Source organism: Narcine bancroftii, chromosome 7 (genome assembly GCF_036971445.1).
Source record: "Narcine bancroftii isolate sNarBan1 chromosome 7, sNarBan1.hap1, whole genome shotgun sequence".
In the NCBI taxonomy this organism is placed as follows: domain Eukaryota; kingdom Metazoa; phylum Chordata; class Chondrichthyes; order Torpediniformes; family Narcinidae; genus Narcine; species Narcine bancroftii.
In genome coordinates this window covers 3014354-3035486 of record NC_091475.1, presented here as the reverse complement: position 1 = coordinate 3035486, position 21133 = coordinate 3014354, and the positions used below count along the sequence as shown (strand labels likewise).

The 21133-nt window shown below is 41.3% G+C and overlaps 1 protein-coding gene across 8 annotated transcripts in view; it reads right to left on the bottom strand.

Moving 5' to 3' along the window:
- The window catches only part of cd247 (CD247 molecule), a 255004-nt gene that overhangs the window by 8581 nt on the left and 225290 nt on the right, over nt 1-21133 (bottom strand). For 6 of the 8 annotated variants that reach the window (XM_069888504.1, XM_069888503.1, XM_069888506.1 and 3 more), the window contains 3 exons: nt 7200-7303; nt 5013-5081; nt 1431-1520 (listed from right to left, as the gene is read on the bottom strand). In XM_069888504.1, coding sequence (XP_069744605.1) covers nt 1431-1520; nt 5013-5081; nt 7200-7303 — 263 coding nt within the window. Of the gene's footprint in view, nt 1-1430; nt 1521-5012; nt 5082-7199; nt 7304-12430; nt 12535-17335; nt 17424-21133 lie in introns of those variants that run through there. The other 2 variants (XM_069888509.1, XM_069888508.1) reach the window with 2 other exon arrangements.

Sequence of the window (21133 nt, the reverse complement as noted above, 5' to 3'; positions counted from 1 at the left end):
ATGGGTCTCGGATTTGCACTTTACATTTGCAAACATTTGTCAAATTATGTCGCAATCAGTACAGTCAAAAGAGGTGCTCCCATAAGCAAGTTTGAAATTAATTCTGCATGTTTGGTGCAGCCAACAGCCATCTGCAAACATAGGGCAGATTGTGGCAGTTTCCCTAAGTGACTACAAGGAGAAACTCTAAGACAAGTTTCAAATAATTCCAACAGCTACCAGGTATTAAATGTTTGCTGTTAATGGACACATCCAGGCAGTTGTCAAAGCCCAACACAAGTCCAGCCATATATAATTTTAGGACTCCTAATGCAAGCTTTAATTTAAAAAAAAATCAAATGTAGCATTGTTTTTCTTGTCCCAGCATACAACATTAAATTAGTGTCCATTTGCTGCTAACAGCATATGATATCAAGACAGTCTTAATAAGAAATTTGCAGGTTCTCTGGCATGGAATGACATTGTGTTTAAACATTTGTACTTTCACACTTGATGTAAAAATATTGTAAGCTATTCAAATATTTACAAGTGTAAAAAGAACTGAAAAACAAATTTGAGTACAAAATCTAAAACAAAATGTTTGAAAATTGTTTTTCACATAACTGGAAACTATTAATGGGATTGCAATGGCTTTGTGTCATTTGGCACTGAATAGGGAACAAAAAAATAAGAATTGGGCCACATAGACATTTGAACCTGACCCACCTTTCAATTTTTCTACAGATGGCTCCTTATTCTGAAATCACATTCCCAAGCTATAAACTCCCCGATAGTGCAAAGCACCTCATTTCTTTTTCCATCAAGACTCCTCAGTATTAATTATGTTTCAGTAAAACCACCTCTAATTTTTCTAAATTTTAGAAAATGAGCCCCTCTTCAAATCCAGAATCAATCCATACTGCCTCTCAGACCAAAGCACAGATCCACAACATTTTGCTTCTACAGGACTTTGGATCTTATCCAAAATACTGCACTTTTTTTTAAGCAAAACTTTTTTACTCCATCCTACTTGCAATATAGGCCCAAAATAGCCTTATAGAAGTTCAATGCTGAAATTATTTAGATCAGAACATAGAGAGAGAAAGAGTTAGCATTTCCGTTAAATGACTTTGATCTTGTGTGGCTGAAACAGCTCTAGCATGTGAGCATAGTATTCTCTTATTGTTCTTTATAATCATCATCTCAACATACTGACCCCCTCCTTTATTCTCTCCTCTGCTTTAATCACCTTCACCTCAACTTCAATGACTACCAGCACAACCTAACGAACTCCTCCAATACTATCTGGTTCCATACTTAAGGTCACTTGACTTGCCTCCTGCATGTGTTTGAACCCATTCTTTGTACCTCCAGTTCTCTATTGATTATGTTCTTGATATTTTGTATTTGAAATGAGTTTTCCTTCATGGAAGAAACTTGAAAACAAATACCCGCTTTGCTCGAATTCCAGCTTCTGTGTCCTGGTGTCTTTTGTTAAATGATAGATCTGAATAGGGGTCTTGATTCTTCTTCTGCAAGGGCTGTAAAGATTAGAAGCTCATTATTTTCATGTTTTATTATAGACACAATATACAGTGAAACCTGACCACATGCCAGACAATTTTTTTTAGAACTACCAATGGTGACTCACTCGGTTCCCACACCCCCTTTAAACCTACATGGTTCTACTTTGTTACATCTATTTTAAAAATGAATTGAGTGTTGAGAGCAGTATACACTCGGCCAAGAAAGTTTGCCAGTCCAGCATCACCAGTAACTATTACTCTCAGTCATTTATGCTTATCTCTGTTTATGTTGGCCAAATAAGAAAGTTAATTAAGGGTATATTTGAGGTAATTAACCTAAATTTGTGGGATACATCTCAAGAAGAAGAAACTTAACAAAACCCTAATGAAGTATAAATGCTTCCAGCAAATTCAGTATTTTTTTACTTTTACCATGTATGTAATATCTCCTGGTTCGCTCACCAAACAACCAATGCATGTGACAATAAACAAACTTAGGAGTGGATTTTTCTAGATGAAAACTTATGAACATTTTAAATCATTCCTGCAGATCCAGGAATTTGGAGCAAAACACAATTTGCTGAAGGAACTCTGGGTTGAGCTTAATGCTAATGCAATAGAAATTCAAAATAATTTTTATTAATAATTATTAATAACAACATTTCTTACTTAATTCAAAATTTAACCTGTGTGTGTATGTGCGCGCACATGCATGGCAGCTCCCAAACCATAATAGTTTAGGCACAATAATGAAGAGATTATTAAAATTTAAAGTTCAGTCTTATAAATCTTTTGTATTGAAATTCAGAGTCTTTAAACTGTTGATCAAAAGTAAATATGAAGTGGGTGAGGCGCCAAGTCATCAACTTCTCAAAATTCACAAATTCTCGTACAGTTGCTTTCAGTGAAATGTTTCTTCATATGAATGAGTTTTCCATAATTCCCCTTTCTTGAGTGGAGGTTACAAAACTTGTGATTTCCATGAGGATTTCACAAACCCAAGCAACGGTTTTAGATGAAATGACCATTACAAATGACCCCATTAACACTGCTCTCTCTTAAAGAAAGACAGTTGAAGTGGCCATTTTTTTGAAGCCACTTTGATTACTCCTCCCTTGACAAGGCAGTTCTTTTCTCACAGAATGTTACTGCATATCAGATGACCTGGTTGAATACTTAAAATGCAGCTTTTCAAATGTCTTTATTCATATGACTTGCTTTGATCAGCCTGGCTCTTTTTCAAAAAACGTGACTCATGGCAGTAGTGTCTAAATCCAATGGAACCATCGTAAGGCTTCTGCTTGACTTTTTTGTCTCTGGAAGACCTTTCTTATCTACTAACATAAATGTGTGAGGTGTAAGTGTCTTTCTGTGTGTTTTCCTGTTTCCAACCCAAAAAAGTACCTCTCCAAAATATAACTTAATAATTAATAATAACACAAGACTGTCACAATAAATAAGAGTATACAGGAAATATTCTGGAGAACAGACATTCGATTACTTTTTAAAGTTACAATAAAGTTAAAATAGCCTTCAGCTGGAAATTTTTATAAAGTAAATATTATTGTACTCAATGTTTTAGTATATGATAGAGTATTGTCCTATTTTTGCAGAAATTCTGCTTTATTAATGATAATAAATTTTTGAATGATGAGATATTTGTTAAACTGGTCACATAACCTATCCACACAGCACAAGTATATGCAAAATTTAAGACTTCCATGATTTCCATCAATTCAACTGTGTCCTTGGCCATTACTCTCATGACTGGCCCAAAAGCAAACAGCCAAATTACTGGACCCCAGATCTTGGAGACATGCTTTGGAATGCATTGACAACTTTGACTCTTGTCAAAGATGGTCAGTGTTATAATTTTTTTTTAAGGACTGTGATACTTAAACTTTTGAAATGATGGAAGATGTTGAAATATTAAACTGCTCATTAATAATGAAAAATATTAAAATTAATAATTAGATTTATAATTTGCCTTCTATTCAGGAATTCCCATTCCTATGAAGATTCCAATCTAGCTGGTATAGGGCCAGAGGACTCCTTCACTAGAATCTGTGTGACAAGGAACTGACTTCGTTTGACACCACTCCTCTCTGAGAATAGTTCTGATGCAAATCCAAAGGGTTTTTTTTTATTGTTGTAAACATTGTTTGCGTGCTATCCAGGCATGTCAACCTTCAATGTGACATCATGTAGTGCAAAATAGAACAAATGTGTAGAATATAGTGTAACAGAGGAAAGGTTGAGGTAGAACAGTGCAAGGGCCTGGAAATGGCATGGAAGAAATTTCACTGTTTCCATGTTGTCATCGAGCAAGTGTAAGATTGAAAAAAAATTCTATGGCGAGTTGAATTTGCAGGTGTTCCACAGTCCTGCTTGGTGCCTTCCTCATTTCTGTCTCACTGATTGAATTCAGAACCATTGCCGATTTGAAAAACAGACTGAAGAGAGATAAATGGAGTATGTTGCTGCATTTTAATCCATCCAAATTTATTGTTACATGCTAAAGAAACAGCAGTGGGGAAGAACTCATTGGTAAAATTTATATGGTGACCCTTGCATATAATGATATCACAGGTATATTTACAATATAGTTGCACAACAAATAAGATTGATTCTTCCCAGGGCATTTCCTTAACTGATTCATCAAATCTATGTTTTTTGTGGAAAGACCATTTTCAACTTTTTAAAATGACCTCACTAGTTCCGTGGAGGCTTGGCTATTGTTTTGCTGGCTGTAAATTCCAGTGTATACAGCTTTGCAATGAAGTGGCTGGCCAATGGGTGATCCTTGCTGTGGCAACGGACAGCAAAGGTGTACAATGAAGTGATTTCCACCCCCCCCCCCCCCATCTCTGTCCAGTCTCCTATAGATTCACAAGTGAAGTGTCTCATTTGCCGTCCAGTGGCCACCCACTTCAATTCAACTTCCCATTCTCACACAGGCATGTCTGTCCATGGCCTCAAGTGCTGCCAGGTTGAGGCCGCATATAAATTGGAGGAACATCACTGGCAGACTCCAATCAAACAGCATCAATATCAACCTCCAATAGTTTCCAGTAATCTCCCCACCCAGTTTCCATTCCAGCCCCTTGCTTTCTTTTATCTCTCTATCCATATTTCTCTTCCCCTCCCCCACCACCTTACCTGTCAGTCACCCACATCTTCCTTCCTCCAGCTCCACACCCACTTGCATCCCATCAGAGTGCATCTTTCTCTGCTCCTTCCCTCATCACCTCTCACTTTTCTTCCCCTATTACCCACCAGTTTGTACTCTCCATCCCTCTTATTCAGGCTGCTGCCCAATTCTTGCTATTCCCAATGAAGGGTTCCAGCCCAAAATGTTGACTGACCATTTCCTTTGCCTGACCTGAATTTTGAGTATTATTCTCAGTTCTAAGATCTTCAGCAATAGATCCATATTCTATGCCAGCAAATAAATCTTATAAAACAGCAACCACCAAACTGTAATTAAGAGTGTAAACAATTACATACTTCATACGCTCCTCCGATATTTGGTCGGTTTGGAGGAGTATCTTCCAATTTGCTTTTTGCCTTGGTCAGCTGTGAAAACAAAATGAAAAAAATTTCTATTTTTCAATTCTATTACTTGAAATAAATATATTCATAATTCTATATGAATAACTACGTCTCATAATACAAAGATTTTGTGACTTTTGTGTGACTGAGAATGGTTTAAGTAAATGACCATTCACAGTTCTCCAGACTTTTAGATAAACAATCTTGGCTATGTTATTGTACATGTTCTCAAGATTGAAGTAAGACAGCCTCAAAAGTATCACAACTCAACTATTTCTATCATAAGGAGGTGTAGTTATTTTTTGTATCTGTTTAGACCAAACCATCCTTGCTGATGAAAGATACCAAGCTCAGTGGACAATTTATATGAGTGGAGAATTGTGGACAAGCGTGGACAGTTTATGTGAATGATTTTGCAAATATCAGGCACTAACAATTTGCTTACTGAAGACTCTCTTAAACAAAAATATAATTGATGTTTAAAAAATTATCCCAAACATTGTCTTATTATGAATTGTTATCTTAATACTTTTGTCATAATGGGACTTGCAAATAAGGAAATTTTATAAGCTATGGATTTTTTTAAAACTTGCAGTAGTGATATTTCTGTTTTATAATGGGATGGTGATAACTTGATTGTGTGTATTAAATATTAAATTATCATGGGGGCTTTGGCCTGCTAATTGTCAACATTTTGCAAATCTTGTGTGAAATGGATAGTTATGATTTTGCACAAAAGTAATTTGAAACTACATTTTTTTTCCTTCAGTATTTCTGTTGGTAAGATGTCTTGCATAGAGAGATAAGTTGTCTGGGTAAGAAGAAATTAAATTTAATAGAAAAACAATGTCTTGACATTGCAGGTCATTTCCATACATCAACCAGAGGGGCAAGGGGGAATTCCTTTTTTAAATGATGATATTACAACACTAATAATCCTTGTGTGGAATAATTTCATTGTCTTCATAATATTTACTTTCCACTGAAAATCAATTGGGTAGAAATTTCCATTGCTCAATAATATCTAGATTGTAACACTTGATAAAATTCCAAGCTATGGCCTCCTTTGGACTCTGCTTAAAGTTTATGGGCCTCTTCTTTGTGAAGCAGTCAAGTTCAGTTGGGTTCTTCTGTACTTCTTTCCTACCGACAACATTATGTTAAGTGAGGTGAAAAGAAAACAAGGTTTTTACTGAAATGAACTGTGGCCCGGAGTTGGGTTGGGATGGGGAGGGGGAAGACAGTTGTAATGGCTACTGTAAAAGATCACAGATTCACAAGCTCTTGGATGAAAGAACCCTGATGGCATAATGCATTCAAGATTCTATTTAATATTTGATTATGAGAGGGTTTCCCAGTTCTATTCCTAGATATTATTAATTAGTAATTGAATTTAACTTTTATTAAGCAGCGCTAACTGATCTATCATTAGTGATTTTAGCTACTTTCCGTACTTAGAATTTGCAATAATTTGATTCCATTTAGAATTCTATCCAAATGAAAACTTGCAGATTTGTAAGCCAATAAAGTCAAAAGTAGGAAATTCCACACTATGAAAACGTGACAAAAACAAATTCTGCAATAAGAGTGGTGGTGTAGTATGCTCCTGTACACATGCAGGAGATAATCTTTCTCAGACTCCCCTCCCATTAACTACCTTCCTCCTTTCATCCCCTTGTCCACATCTGTCACCATTCCTCCTATCTATCCAAACAGCATTTTCATCTTCCCCAACACAATATGCTGGCCCTCTCATCCACATTCCCATCAGCTCCCTACTCTTTTGGCTCACCTATAATTCCCACTCCCGCCCATTTTTTGTTATGCCCACTTGTCCTACACCCACCAACCAGAGCCAATGTGCTCATTGCTGTGCCCAATGCAAGCTCTCCAAACCGTTGGGTTCATCAGTGTAGGGTGTGGAGAGGATTCTTTAGTAAAGAATTACAGTGTTGAATGAGTGAGCTGCTTGCCCCAAATGCATGACTCTCCAGATTTATATTTGAAACCCATTTTCAGTTGTAACTTATAATTTAAGACACTTATTTTAGAACATATGTACCCTGTAATTTTGGAAATGAAACATTAATGCCACTGGAGAGATCCTTGGAAGCTGAAACATCACATAATTAAATGACTTACCCTTAGTCTGAGGTAGAGAGCAGTTATTATAATTCCATATACAAAGAGAATTCCATCGAGTATATAACATAGTTTAGGATCGCTTAGGCTCATACTGTCAGCATCTATCAAAATTGAAAACAAAGGCTAGTCAACCACTTTTTCAATCAGTATTTAATGTATTACCAATTATCCCCGCGCACCGTGTTCCTTATCCGAATTTCAACATATTTCATAACAATATTGGAAATTCATTGGTGAACATGATGATTCAGTTGATATTTTTGATTCAACACTTAGTTTAATCAGCCGATTGTGATAGAATTGGTGATTGTGAAGGAAGACATAATATTGAAAGATAAAATTAAATAAATATTGGCATTTTTTTTAAAAAGGACAAAAGCAAAAATTAGTGTTAAAGTGCTTTCCATTATAGTGTTGTACCAGCCTGCCAAACTAACTGGTCTTTTCCTATCCATAATGTGTCCATTCATCCTCCACAATATCTGATGTTGCCCGATCATCCTTCGTGCTTTTGGTGCATTCATTTATGCACTTGCCATCACCAAATAACTATTCCATAGTTTGGCAGATACAGTTCTTATCCTTTATAAAATTAGGCCTTGCCTATTCTACAAAAACATGACACATGTAGCGGCAGCTCCTCTGCTCCTGTAATAACACACACAACCAGACGGGTTGAGCTCAGTGAGCAGACTGGTTTATTGCAGGCTGCTGAGCTGTACTTATACTCCCAGCCCGGACCTGGCTGAGAACTGCGCTGGAGGGTGCTGATATCACCCAGGCATCACGTGGTCTCCTAACGCGGGCTTCTGTGCCCCATGCTGGAAGGGAACATCTCCGAAGGCACCATTTTGGCCAGCTGCCCCGCTGCATGGCTTTCAAGCGTGGCCGGTTCGCCTCTCTAGTGGTGAGCTGCCTCACAGCCCCGACCCCCCCCCCCCCCCCCCAGAACTGGCGCCAATGTCTTTTTTTGCTGGACGGGGCTCGCTTCTTGGGCTGGGCTACAACCATTGGCTCAGTGGGATCGAGGTGTGCTAGCTTCAGCCTGTCCATGGTAAACAGCTCCTGCCTGCCACCAATGTCCACTGTGAATGTGGAGCTGGAACGCTGTAGAACCCTCTACGGCCCCTCGTACTGTCACTCCAGAGGTGCCGCAGTCAGGCTCTGCCAAACGAAAATGTACTCCGCGGAAAGCAGTTCGCCGGGAACATGAGACAGACAGGTGCCATGCTTTGGCGGCAGTGGGGGTTCGAACGAGTCCAAGCATGCCCTGAGGTGAGGAAGTAGTTCGTACGGTGACCACTGGGGATCGTGAGGTGCGTTGACGAACTCACCAGGTAGTGCCAGCGGCACACCGTAGATCAGGTCAGCAGATGACGCCTACAGATCTTCCTTGGGAGTGGAGCGGATGCCCTGGAGCATCCAAGGCAGTTCATCCACCCAATCTGGACTGGTGAGGGAAGCCATGAGTGCCGACTTAAGGTGGCGAGGCAGACATTCAACCAGCGGGTGGTAGGCCGTGGTGTGGTGTAGCTGGATCCCCAACCTTTTGGGGAGCTGTGCCCAGAGCGCAGATGTGAACTGGGCTCCACGATCGCTGTTGAGGTGACCTGGAATGCCGAACTGGGTGACTCAACCATGCAAAAGTGCTCGGGAGCTGGAGTCGGTGGAGGCGTCTGGCATCGGGAATCGCCTCAGGCCAGGAAGTGGTGTGGTCCACCATCGATAACAGGTAACGGTTGCCCCAGGAAATAGGTAAGGGCCCGACGATGTCCACGTGAATGTGGCTGAACCGTACCCGGACGTGCTCGAACTCCTGTACAGGCGCCCTGGTGTGCCTGTGCATCGTGGATGTCTGGCAATGGGTGCATGTTCTGGCCCAGCCCACGATCTGCTTCCACAGCCCATGCCAGATGAACCATTCTGCCACCATCTGGACTGTGGACCTGATGGTCAGATGTGAAAGGGCATGGATGTGACGGAAGACCTGCCTGCACCAATGCTGGGGAACCACTGGTCATGGGGTGCCCATGGAGATATCGCACAGGATGATGCCTTCGCCGCTTGGAGTCAGGAGGTCTCGGAACCGCAGGCCCATGATGATGGTCTTGAAGGCCCTCGTCTCCTCATCAGACTTCTGGTCCTGGGCGAACTGGTCAAAGTCGAGGCCAGGTGTCAGCACGCAGATGGCTGGTCGTGAGAGTCCATTGGCAACCACATTGTCCTTCCCCGCCTTGTACTGAATGTCGGTGGTAAACTCTGACACGAAGGAGAGGTGACGCTGCTGGCGGGCCGACCAGGGATCCTTTGCCATCACGAGCACCTGGGTGAGGGGGTTTGTGGTCAGTGAAGATGGTAAAAGTCCTCCCCTCCAAAAAATACCAGAAATGCCGTACCGCCAGGTACATGCCCAGTAACTCGCGGTCGAAGGCACTATACTTGCATCCCGGCATGGACGAACAGGTGGCTGAAGAATGCCAGTAGCTTCCAATGTCCATTCACCTGCTGCTCCAGGACAGCATTGATGGCTGTGGCAGAGGCATCGACAGAGAGCACCATATGCAGGTCGCAGGTCTATGTGCAGGTGGGCGAGCATGGTGGCCATCGCGAGGACATCCTTGGTGGCCTCGAATGCGGTGCAGGCTTCTGGGTTCCAAGCGAGTGTCTTGTGCTTGGCTGCGATGAGGGCGAATAGCGGCTGCATAATGCGCGCAGCTCCCGGGATGAAGCGGTTGTAAAAGTTGACCATACCCATGAACTCCTGAAGTCCCTTGAGGCTGTCCGAGTGTGGGAACTCCCTGATAGTGGTGACCTTCGGAGCAGTGGGCGTAGCTCCTTCAGCCCTAATGGTATGGCCCAGGAACTGCATGGACTCTTTCCCGAACTGGCACTTGGCCGCGTTGATGATAAGGCCGAAATCGGCCAGTCGGGAGAAGAGGGCATGTAGGTGGGCCTTGTGTTGTGCCTGGTCCTTGCTGGCGATGAGGATGTCATCCAAATAAATAAAGATGAAATCCAAGTCCCTGCCCACAGAGTCCATGAGGCACAGGAAGGTTTGAGCAGCGTTCTTGAGCCCAAACATCATGCGCAGAAATTCGAACAAGCCAAAGGGGGTGATGATGGGTCTTGAGTATGTCCTCATGGTGCACCAAGATCTGGTGATATCTGTGCACCAGGTCAATCTTGGAGAAAACCCTCACACTGTGCAGGTTGGCCGTAAAGTCTTGGATGTGAGGGATGGGGTAACAGTCAGGAAATGTTGCCTCATTGAGCCGTCGATAGTCTCCTCAGGGACGCCAGCCACTGGAAGCTTTCAGGACCAGGTGGAGCGGCGAAGCCCATGAGCTGTCAGACGGCTGAATGATCCCCAGTCCAACATGTGCGAAAACTCCTCCTCCACCACCTGGAGCTTGTCAGGCAGGAGCAGGCATGAACTGGTGGGCCCTGACTGGGAATGTGGTGGAACACCCCATTGTGCAGTGAGGCAGCAGAGAACTGTGGCTTGAGGAGTGTCGGAAACATGTCCAGGATTCACTGGAACTCATCTCTGGGCATGCTGATCGTGGCCATCTGCGGTTGCTCCAAGTGGGAGGTGTCGAGGCGAATGGCCTGGAAGGTATGGGAGTCCACCAGGCGCCTACCTCGAATGTCTACCAGAAGCCCGTGTGCAAGGAGGAAGTCTGCACCCAAGATGGCAGTCGGGAGGGACGAGACGGTGAACCTCCACACGAAATTTTGTTGGCCAATCTGGAAATGGATTGTCTTGTCTCCATACGACCGGATTTCTGTTGCATTGGCCGCACGAAGGGGAGGTTGATGAGGTCGGTTCCTGGATCTGACGGTCGTGGCCAGGATGACGCTGATCTGGGCTCCAGTGTCAAGAACCTCCGGCCGCTGATTGTGGAGGCTGTGTCCTTGGCCAGCCACTGCAGCCATTAACAGCGGCTGGCCTGGTCATTTCCCTGGAACGAGCAGGGCTGACAACACTTCCGAGCCTTGGCTCCCCAGCACTGGTGGTAGAAGCAGAGGCCTGGATCGGATGCTGTGGCCTTGGTTATGCTCTTGGGTTCCCCTGCAGGGGCCAAATGCTCTACTGCCATGATAGGGCCGGGCTTGGTGTGGTCATGCTCATGCCTTGTGACCTGCTGAGCCCTCCGGGAATCATGCGAGCCATAGCTCCTGAGCTTTCTGGGCAACCTTCCTCAGGTCGGTGAAGCTCTCCTGGATCAGCAGTGGCCAGATGTCCCCGGGCATACGGTCGAGGAAAATGCGCTCGAAGAGTGGGCAGTTGGTGTGCGTGAATATCTTGTCCATCAGCTTCATCGGGGACCTGTCCCCCAGGGCGTCGAGGTGCAGCATCCGAGCGGCATGCTGGTGTCTGGATTGTCCGAGGGATCCAGTAAGCACTTGCTTGATGGTCTCGTATTTGTCTTTGGCGGGTGGGTGCTGAACGAGGTGCAGCATGCATCTGGTGGTGGCCTGGTCCAGGGCAGCGACCACATGGTAGAATTTGGTCATGTCAGACGAAATCTGGCAGAGGTTAAACTGAGCCTCCACGTGGCCAATCCATGTCTGGCTCCTGAACCCAGAATTCGGACAGTTTCACGGCTATAGCGCTGATCCCAGGCTCGCTCATGATGGGTTCAAAGACATTTGAACCATTCGGGGTCACCAATTGTAGCGGCAGCGACTCTGCTCCTGTAATAACACACACAACCAGACGGGTTGAGCTCAGTGAGCAGACTGGTCTATTGCAGGCTGCTAGACTGTACTTATACTCCCAGCCCAGACCTGGCTGAGACGCACGCTGACGTCACGTGGCCTTCTGAGCCTCGTGCTGGGAGGAAGGGAACACCCCCAATGGCGCCATCTTGGTCAGCTTCCCCGCCGTGTGGCCTAGTGGTGAGCCGCCATAACATGTTAGCACACTGTTTCGCTGTGAAAATGTTCTATTCTTTTGAATAATTATCTGTGAATATTAAAATACCATCTACCCAAATGCATCCTAACTTAAAGTCAGAGTTAATTCTTTCTCCAACCCTGTTGCCTTTATAGCAAATGAAACATAATTGACTGTCACTTTTGGAAACAAGGTATGTTTATTATGTGGTGGGCATTCTATGTTGTCATTTGTTTTGAACCTACCCCCTTCCAAATGTCAAAGATTTCAGCATTTGTTTAATAATGGAAGACAAACATAGCCCAGCAGTTTCAGAATAGGTACAAACCTGACTGAGCATGGATGGAGCACTGGCTACTCCTTTAACAATGTGCAGCATTCCTGACATCAGTAATCTCTCAGTTGATTACTGATCTAGCTCCACGATGACTATTTCTCATGGAACCTGTGAGAAATGTAGAGATCTCTAAATTGTTAGATGATTCATTGAGGTTAACCCTTATTCTTCTAAACTCCAGACAATGAAGACTAAGCTTACTCAATCTCTCCTTGTATGTCAGACTGCCATCCCAGGAACAAGACTAATGAATCTTCATTCCCTGTATATCAAGCACCCTTTTTAGATTATGAGTCCAAAATCAAAGCAATATTCCAAGTGCTGACTCAACAAGGCTCAATTAGAGTAAGACATTTTTATTCTTGCACTCAAATCCTCTAGAAATAAAGACCAACATACTGTTTGCTTTCCTAATTGTGTGCTGCCTGCTGTTATCAGATTCTTGAAAGAATATAGAACAGAATAGTCTTACAGTATAGAAACATTCACATATGCCCAGCTTGTCCATGCTGTAGAATATACATCCTGCTTTAGTCCCACTTGCCCACATTAGGCTCATAATCCTTCAATCCCCTCCTATTCACGTAGTTATCTGTGTTTTTTTTTTAAAGAAGCTAATACACCTGCCTCTGCCATGTTGACAGCTCCTTCCATATGGCCACCACCCTGAGTGAAGAACTGTCCCTTCATATCCCTGCCAAATCATTCCGAATTGCATCTTCCTCTAACCCAGACCCCATTGTAAACTCGAGTAGCATTCTTAACTGTCCACTGTAGCACTTTTTTTTGTGTCATCAGGAAATCTATCTTGCAAGAAACATTCTTGTCCAATAGAACTCTGAGACACTTCACTGGCCACAGTTTGAAAAACTGCCCTCTTCAACCACTCTTGGACTCCTATCACTAAGTCCATTTTTATCCAGTTGCTTGTTAGCCTCCTTTCCAATATGCCCTAACTGTACACACCTAAAATCCATTTAAATAACATTGACTAATTTGGCCTAGTCTTTTTTAAAAACTTCTCTCTTTTGTAAGACATAATTTCCCATGCATAAACTCCATTCTGGTTCTCCCCCCTCCATGCAAATGTTGATAGGTTTTATCAGTATCTTTTTTTGCTGTTTCCCTACCATTCAGATTATTCTTGAAACTATTTTTTTTAAAAACAGCACCCCATTTGACAACCTCCAGTACTCCAGAACATCTGTCCTCACCAAACATCTGGAAAGGCCCCAGCAATCTCCTTCCTTCCATTTCATAATGTTCTGGGATGAACCTGACCTGGAACTGGAGATTTATCCAGCTTGAGATGATCCAGGTCTGCTAACATGCCCTAAACTATCTTTCGTTACCTCTGTCACCACCCACTCCTGCTTCTTCTCCACAGTAAACACATTCAGAAAATAATCATTTAAGATCTTCCCCAAATCATACAGCATAGATGCTACTCTTGATTCTTAATCTTTCCCTCAATGCCCCTTTGTTTTTAAATATACACAAAACTTTTTGGATTCTCTTACACTATCTGCCAACACTTTCTCAAAACCTTTTATCTCTTATTTCTATCTGCACTCTACTTCCACATTCCTATACTTTTCAAGAGATTTTCTTGAACCTGTCTGCCTGTATCTGATATAAGCCTCCTTTTTCTTTCTGATCTATGCCTCTGCATCTTTCATTAATCAGACTTCCTTTACTTTGCCATTCATGTAATTTACCCCGCTTGAAACATCCTGGACTGTTCTTATCACACTCTAATGCCTTCTATTTGGCAGCTTTGCCAAAGTCAACTATTGCTAAATCCTCTTTAATTATGGTGAGGACCAGTGTTGTCCTTAATCATAACTATCTTAAAGCAGATAAAATTGTGGTTACTGGTCCCAAAGTGTTCCCATATTGACTACCCGATTCACTTGATGAGCTTCATTCCCCAGTACAAGGTCAAATGTTGCCTCTTCCCTGGTAAGCCTAGCCATGTTTTGCTGAAGAAAGTTCTGGATGTGTTTAACTACAATGTGCCATTACCAGTCAGTCTTTGGAAAGTTGAAATCACCTTCAATAACAGCTCTGTCCCTTTTATCAATCTATTTATTTATTTTTACAAGACTCTCTCTACACGTCTTCTAGCTTCCTATAGTATATATCCATCAAGATGACTTTTTGTTTCCTGATTTCTATCCAAGCTTCTTCAAATGATAGTACCAGCAATATCCTTTTTAAAGACTACTGTGAGCTTCCAGTCATAATCCTCTTTCAACCTCATCTCTGTTATGGCTACAACATCCCAGAGTAATGTACCTATCCATGGCTTAAGCATGTCCACTTTACCCATCAGGCTTCTTGCTTTAAAATAAACAGTAAACAGAACAAAGTTTACCTGTCCTACCTCAACACGTGGTCTCCACCATCTCATTCTGAATCAAAACATTTCATTTTCTTTCCTCGCTATCCTTAACCTTTTCAGGATCCCTCAACGCCATGGATCCCAACTCCTGCCAGACTCATTTAAAGCCTCTTGGGTGAATCTGCCAAATCTCCCTGTGAGAATATTGGTCTGGCTCTGATTCAAGTGTAACCTATGTCTCTTGTACAAATCATCTCTATCCAGGAGAGATCCCAATTGTTTATAAATTGCAAACCCTCCCTTCTGCACCAAATGTTCAGCCACGAGTTAATGTGCTCTAACCTAGTCATACTTGCCTCGGAAAGGACTTACTATTAGTAAAACATGATGCCTAGTGCTGTTTAACTGTACTTTCTCATGAACATTATACCCTGAACATATGTTTCTATTCTTGCACAATCAATTGTATTAGATGTGCATTAACTTGTCTAGATAGCAGGCAGCACCAAGTTTTTCACTGCATCTTAACATGACAATAAAAGTCCTGTTAGCTTTCAACAACACATACATAAGGACACCCAAGTCCCTTTGAACATCAATATTTCTGAGCCTCTCACCCTTTGATAACCAAGACAAATGCTGAGTATTTTTTAAAGCAGATGACCACATTTTTTCACATTGTATTTCATCTTCCATTTTCTTGTCCCCTTGCTTAGCCAGTCAATATCATTATGAAGCATCTTTACATCCTCATCATTATAGAGATTCTTATTTAGTTCAGTGTTATTAAAAACCTTGGAAATGTAAGAATTGATCATCTTGCAGTACATGTAAAATTTGGTACTCATATATATTTATTTAAACTTAATTGACAATTTTCAGAACTGAACAAGCATCCATACAGGAGCCAAGGGTACTGAGGTAAATGTGGAGGATATGGGTGTAGAGGTTGTGATGTTTATTTTATTGTAATAAAGAAACGGGTTCTTTTATACAACTATAGTAGCTAAAGCCAGGGCTGGCGCTACCATTAGGCCAAACAGGAGACCTCAGAAGGGCGCTGTTGAAGAGAGATTCCAATACCTTTTGCACCTCTGCGTCATGGATCTGACTAAAGCGCTACAAGCACATGCATTAGTGTGGCTGATAACCTGGCCCACCGCAGCCTTCTCAGGAAGGGCAGTCTCTGTTGTGCCCTCCTGACAAGTGAGCAGATGTGTGTCCAGGATAGGTCACTTGTTATGTGGACTCCAAGAAACATGGCACTCTCTGCTCTCCACTACCAAGTCTTTAGAAACCAATTATAGTGAACACTTTAATAATATGGCATCTTTATTTTTCATAGCCTTATTTAATCGAGCATCAAAACTACCTGTATGGTTTTATCTCCTCTTGTAACGTTCGTGGAAATCTATTTCCAATTGTTTGCTATGTTTCAATGTTAATCTATCCATCTGTGGACATTTCTGGCCTCCAACACTTATGTGAAACTCAAAAGTCTGCAAATGCTGTGATTGTAGTAAAAACAAACTATAATTCTGGAGGAACTTGGCTGATCTTTTCAGCATCCATAGAAAACAACGATATATTGCTGAGGTTTCAAGCCTGAGCCTTTCTTCGAGAAATAAGTAAAATAAGAAACAGGGAATCTCAAAAAGTCTCAGAATTCAGAGAGTGCCAGCTTGGGAAGGAATCCAGACCAACAAAAGGTGTTAATTGGATATGATAAGGGATGAAAGGAGACAGAGAAGGGAGAGATAGAGCTAGGGGAAGGCGACAGGGGGAAGAATTGTGGGCAGGGATAACAAAAACCAGAGAAGTGGATATTAACTGCCAGATTGAGACCACCCTCAAATTAGAGGAACAACATCTCACCTTCCGATTGGGCACCCTCCAACCGGATGGCATTGATATAGATTTCTCTGGCTTTTGTTAAACCACACCCCCCCCCCCCCGAACTTCTTCCCCCCACCGTTACCTTCCCCCACCTCTGTCTTCCCTGTCTCCTTTCGCAAAGACATAATAAATTCTCACCTCGTCCCTTATCATGTCCATTTTACACTTTTTGTTGGTCTGGATTCCTCCTCCAGCCGGCACTGTCTGAATGCTTAGATTTCCTGCTTCTGTGCTTATTCCTTGAAGAAGAGCTCAGACCCGAAACCTTGGCAATATATCTTTGCTTTTTATGGGCGCTGAAAAGACCAGCTGTGTTCCTCCAGCATTTTGATGTGTTTTTACTCCAACACTTATGGCCCAGAAGTAAATATAACTATATTGATTAAAAGTCACATTGAATAAATTATAAGTAATTTGATTATATGAATCTGGAGGTTAAAGGTTTACATTCTTTGAAACTTACTTTAATGTTTAGAGATCCTGGCCTTATTTCTTTCTGTATGAACCATATTTTAAGTTGAAATCTGTAAAGTTTTATTTTTTTTATTCCTTTGTAACCGGTTGATGTGTTACAGTTTTGCTCAGAGAAACAGAATAATTTAATATAAACTCAGGGATTTGTGATTTCTGTTTATATTAGTAATTCTGAATATCACCTGCCACTGGTTACTCCTTCCTTTTTTGCCAAGTTCGAAGCTTCAAAATGAATGTCTGTGCTGAATTCAATTTCTGAGAAACCACGTTCTTAAGAAAAAAGGTTCAAAAACAAATTGGTCACCTCAGGAATCTATTGAGCTTCCTGCTTACAGTACATAACATCACCTTAATCCTTCTATTAAATAAAATCAGAATTACTTTATTAAAATAACTGCAAAATTCATTTTAAATAAATGTCTTTAGCAATACAAGGAAAGGAGAACTGATGTATTTCGACTTATTATTGGATTGGAGATCTTTTTCATTCACTACTGTTCAGGAACTGAAATAATAGACTTCAGACTCGGCCAACCACAGTAAGATTGACCAATATATGTTTGGATTAAATCACATTACAAGCTGGAATCTTACCAAGAAAGGTGTCTGGTAGTTGTAGCAGTAAGACTGAAACAACAGTCAGAGTCAGGCTAATAACTAATATTAGTGCCAGACGATGCCAGTTTTCAACAAGACTAAATCTCCATTTTCATCACCATCCCAGTGTCTCATTTACTAGAAACTGGACATCTATGTAAAGACCCCTGTAATGTGTAGGTAAGAAGCCAAGTATTCAGGAGAGGGCAATGAACTTTGACTTTATAAAGTTCTAGACAGCAGCAAAGAGTATGATTAAGTATTCTCACTTGCATGGATGTCAAAGTTACTTAAGCAACTATATTATCCAATAAAAAGCATATTTGATCAGCAACAATTCCCCACACAAAACATTCACTATTTTCCACTCTGACATTTATTGGTGGCAATTTACACCATTTACAAATCTACTGGTTCTTCACCAAGATTACTTCAACAGCACCTTCCAACACTATCCACCACCTTGAAGGACAAGGTTTGAGAGTTTCCTTTGAACTCACAGACCAAACTGACCTAGAAATACATCACCAAGATGGTAGATGAGCTGCTGCATTCAAATGAAACCTTGAAGAGCAGCTCTTCATCTTCCATCCGGGCACAACTGCATCCTTTGGGACTCAATGCTGAATTCAAAAACAGCCAAATTATTTCTGTTTAAATGCAAGAATGTCCATCCGATTTGAAATATTAACACTATTTTCTCTCCGCAATGACTGCCTGAATTGCTGAGTGGTTCCAGAATTCTCTTTTCATTTCAAGTTTTTGCAACAGCTCTGACCTGCATTACATAGCTTGAACATTTTTCTCTTCAAATGAGATCTTTCCTTCGATAGGGTAGACTGTTTTTGAGGCAGTGCCTATTTTACACAGAGTCAGCATAACCTCCTCTGATGTTTAATGCTGAATATGCTTTTTTGCTATCTCCTCAGCATCCATTTCTTCATCAAAGAACCCACCCCCCTACCCCCCGCCCAAAGTCTTTTCAACATCCACCAAACAATGTGGGCATCCTGCAACAATTTAAAAACATTACCATTTGATTGCTTTGCCTCTTGATCCAAACGATGATTTTCTACATGAAATGCTGTAGGCTTTATCAGTCTTCATACATCCTGGTGAAGGCCATTACATGCCTTTTCACTATTTACCAACCATCGGTCCACTAACTTCTAAATAATGACCACTGAACACTGAGGGATGCAGTTGAAAACTGAAAAATTACTAATCTCGACTGATTTATGCTTTCTTTCCTTGAATCACTTACCCATTGACCATAGGCTTCAATTTTATTGAACTGTCTGTCATGTGATGACTTACGATATGCTGTTTGAAAATCACTTACAATGAATGGAGTCTGGACATGAATATAGCAGTAAATTCACAGATGAGACAAATTCTGATAGGACTGAGGATAGTGAGGAAGTTAATCTTCAGCTGCAGAACTCTGGCCAAGCGTCTCTGCAGAACAGGGAGCTGTGAGTAGTAGGGAAATTAGCCAAGCAGACCTTGGACACAAATCCACAAAGCTATGTGGGTCAGACATTCAGCTGAGCTCACAGGTGGTGATACTGTAGCAAGAATTAGAGACCACCATGCAGGTCCATCAATTAGTAATTGCGTATCAATCTATTGAACGAAAGACAATAGAGGCAATTTGAATGGCACCACCATTTCCTACCACAATTTCATTGGACGATTGTAGCAGGAACAACCTTTCACATTACATGATGTTCAGACCTCTCATTATTTTAAATACTTGTATGAAATTTCATTAACCTTAATTCTGAAAGAAAGCAGTTCCAACCCCTCTTTTGCAGAAAATAAAAGTGCTGGATAAACTCAGCAGATTGTACAGCATCCATAGAAAGCAAAAGGCTGTTGTTGTTTTGGGCCTGAACCCTTCTTTGGAAGACACCCCTGTGGATGCTGCATGACCTGCTGAGTTTCTCATGAATGTTGGCGTACTGCATGAGACCTCAGAAACTGCAGATTTAAAAAAAATCTCCCTCCAGTCTCTGTTTTCTTTCATTATACTCCATCGTTCCCAAAACCGGTTTCAAAAATACTTTATGGAACCTCTTCACATGCTTATAATAAGGTGGCTAAAAATGAACCACCAATGTTTTATAAAAGTTTAGTATGGTATCCCTGTGAAATACATGAACACAGATGAAAATCCAAATCAATAAGACAGACGATGGTTACATCATACAAGAATAAAGAGCATAAAATGGTCAATTAGGTCCTAGACAATGAGAATGTAAAAAATCTAAACCCAACATTTTCATGTTATGCTTATAGGAAAGACCAAACTAGTGTGTTAGTCATACAATCCCACTGAATTCTGTACATTTGCCAGTTGCCTATAACTGGTCTCCATTTTTGACCATTATTTGAGACTCTGCCATGGTATCCATCTACTAACTAATACTTTTCTTGATATACCACTTCTCCCTCAAGCTGCAAATAGTGCATGTACCACAAACATGATCCTCTCCTCAGGTGTGTTACTTTGTGTGGCTTGGCTTGCTTGATTCATACAAAGAGGATATCAAGAAAGACTAGAATGGTGTCAATATGGGGGCCCTGATGAGCTCAAATGGAAGCTAAGCTAGCTCCGTACTTGATGAAGAAGTTACTGTCAAAAAAAGACATGGATAGGTGTCATTATGACTACATCCAACTCTCTAACTAGCCAAGAAGAATTAAAACATGATAAATACTGTGTGTTAGTGTCGCAACAGTAAGAGAAAATAATCTTCCTGGACACAACTGAAATTTTCAAAAAGGAGTTGAAATTTTTAAAAACAGGATGTACAATTGCAGGAAAAAAGTTAAAATGCAAAGAATCAGGAAAATAAAGTGAGTTCTCAGTTTAGATAGATGCAGAAGGAAAAAGAATGGAGATAAGGTGAAATTACTGGGAAGCCAAACAAGAGGCGCATAAATCAATAGGAAGATGATGGAGATTAAGTAGGAGAGAGAATAAAACTAAGATGTATTTAAATTATTTTTGGACTCACACCAAATGTTCTACCTAGCATGCAATGAGAGGCCATGGGTCATTCTTAAAGTTACTTTTGTGGGATGGAGGAATAGTCTGCAGCTTGAAAATCCTGCAAGAGAGGTGTTCTGACACACAAAAAAAATTATCCCAAGGTCACAATTTTCTTTGTCTATTTTCTCCACAGAAATCTGAAGTCTGGCTGTGGAATTTCTATAGATTAAAAACATTTTATCCAGGTGCTGATAAACTCTCAACTCTTCCCATCACAACACTGGATGAAGATTGATAATAAGGACCAAGAGAAATCATTGGATACGATGCATGGACTTGTTGGGAGTAAAAGACAATTACAAAGGAAGGAATATTAATCAATGTT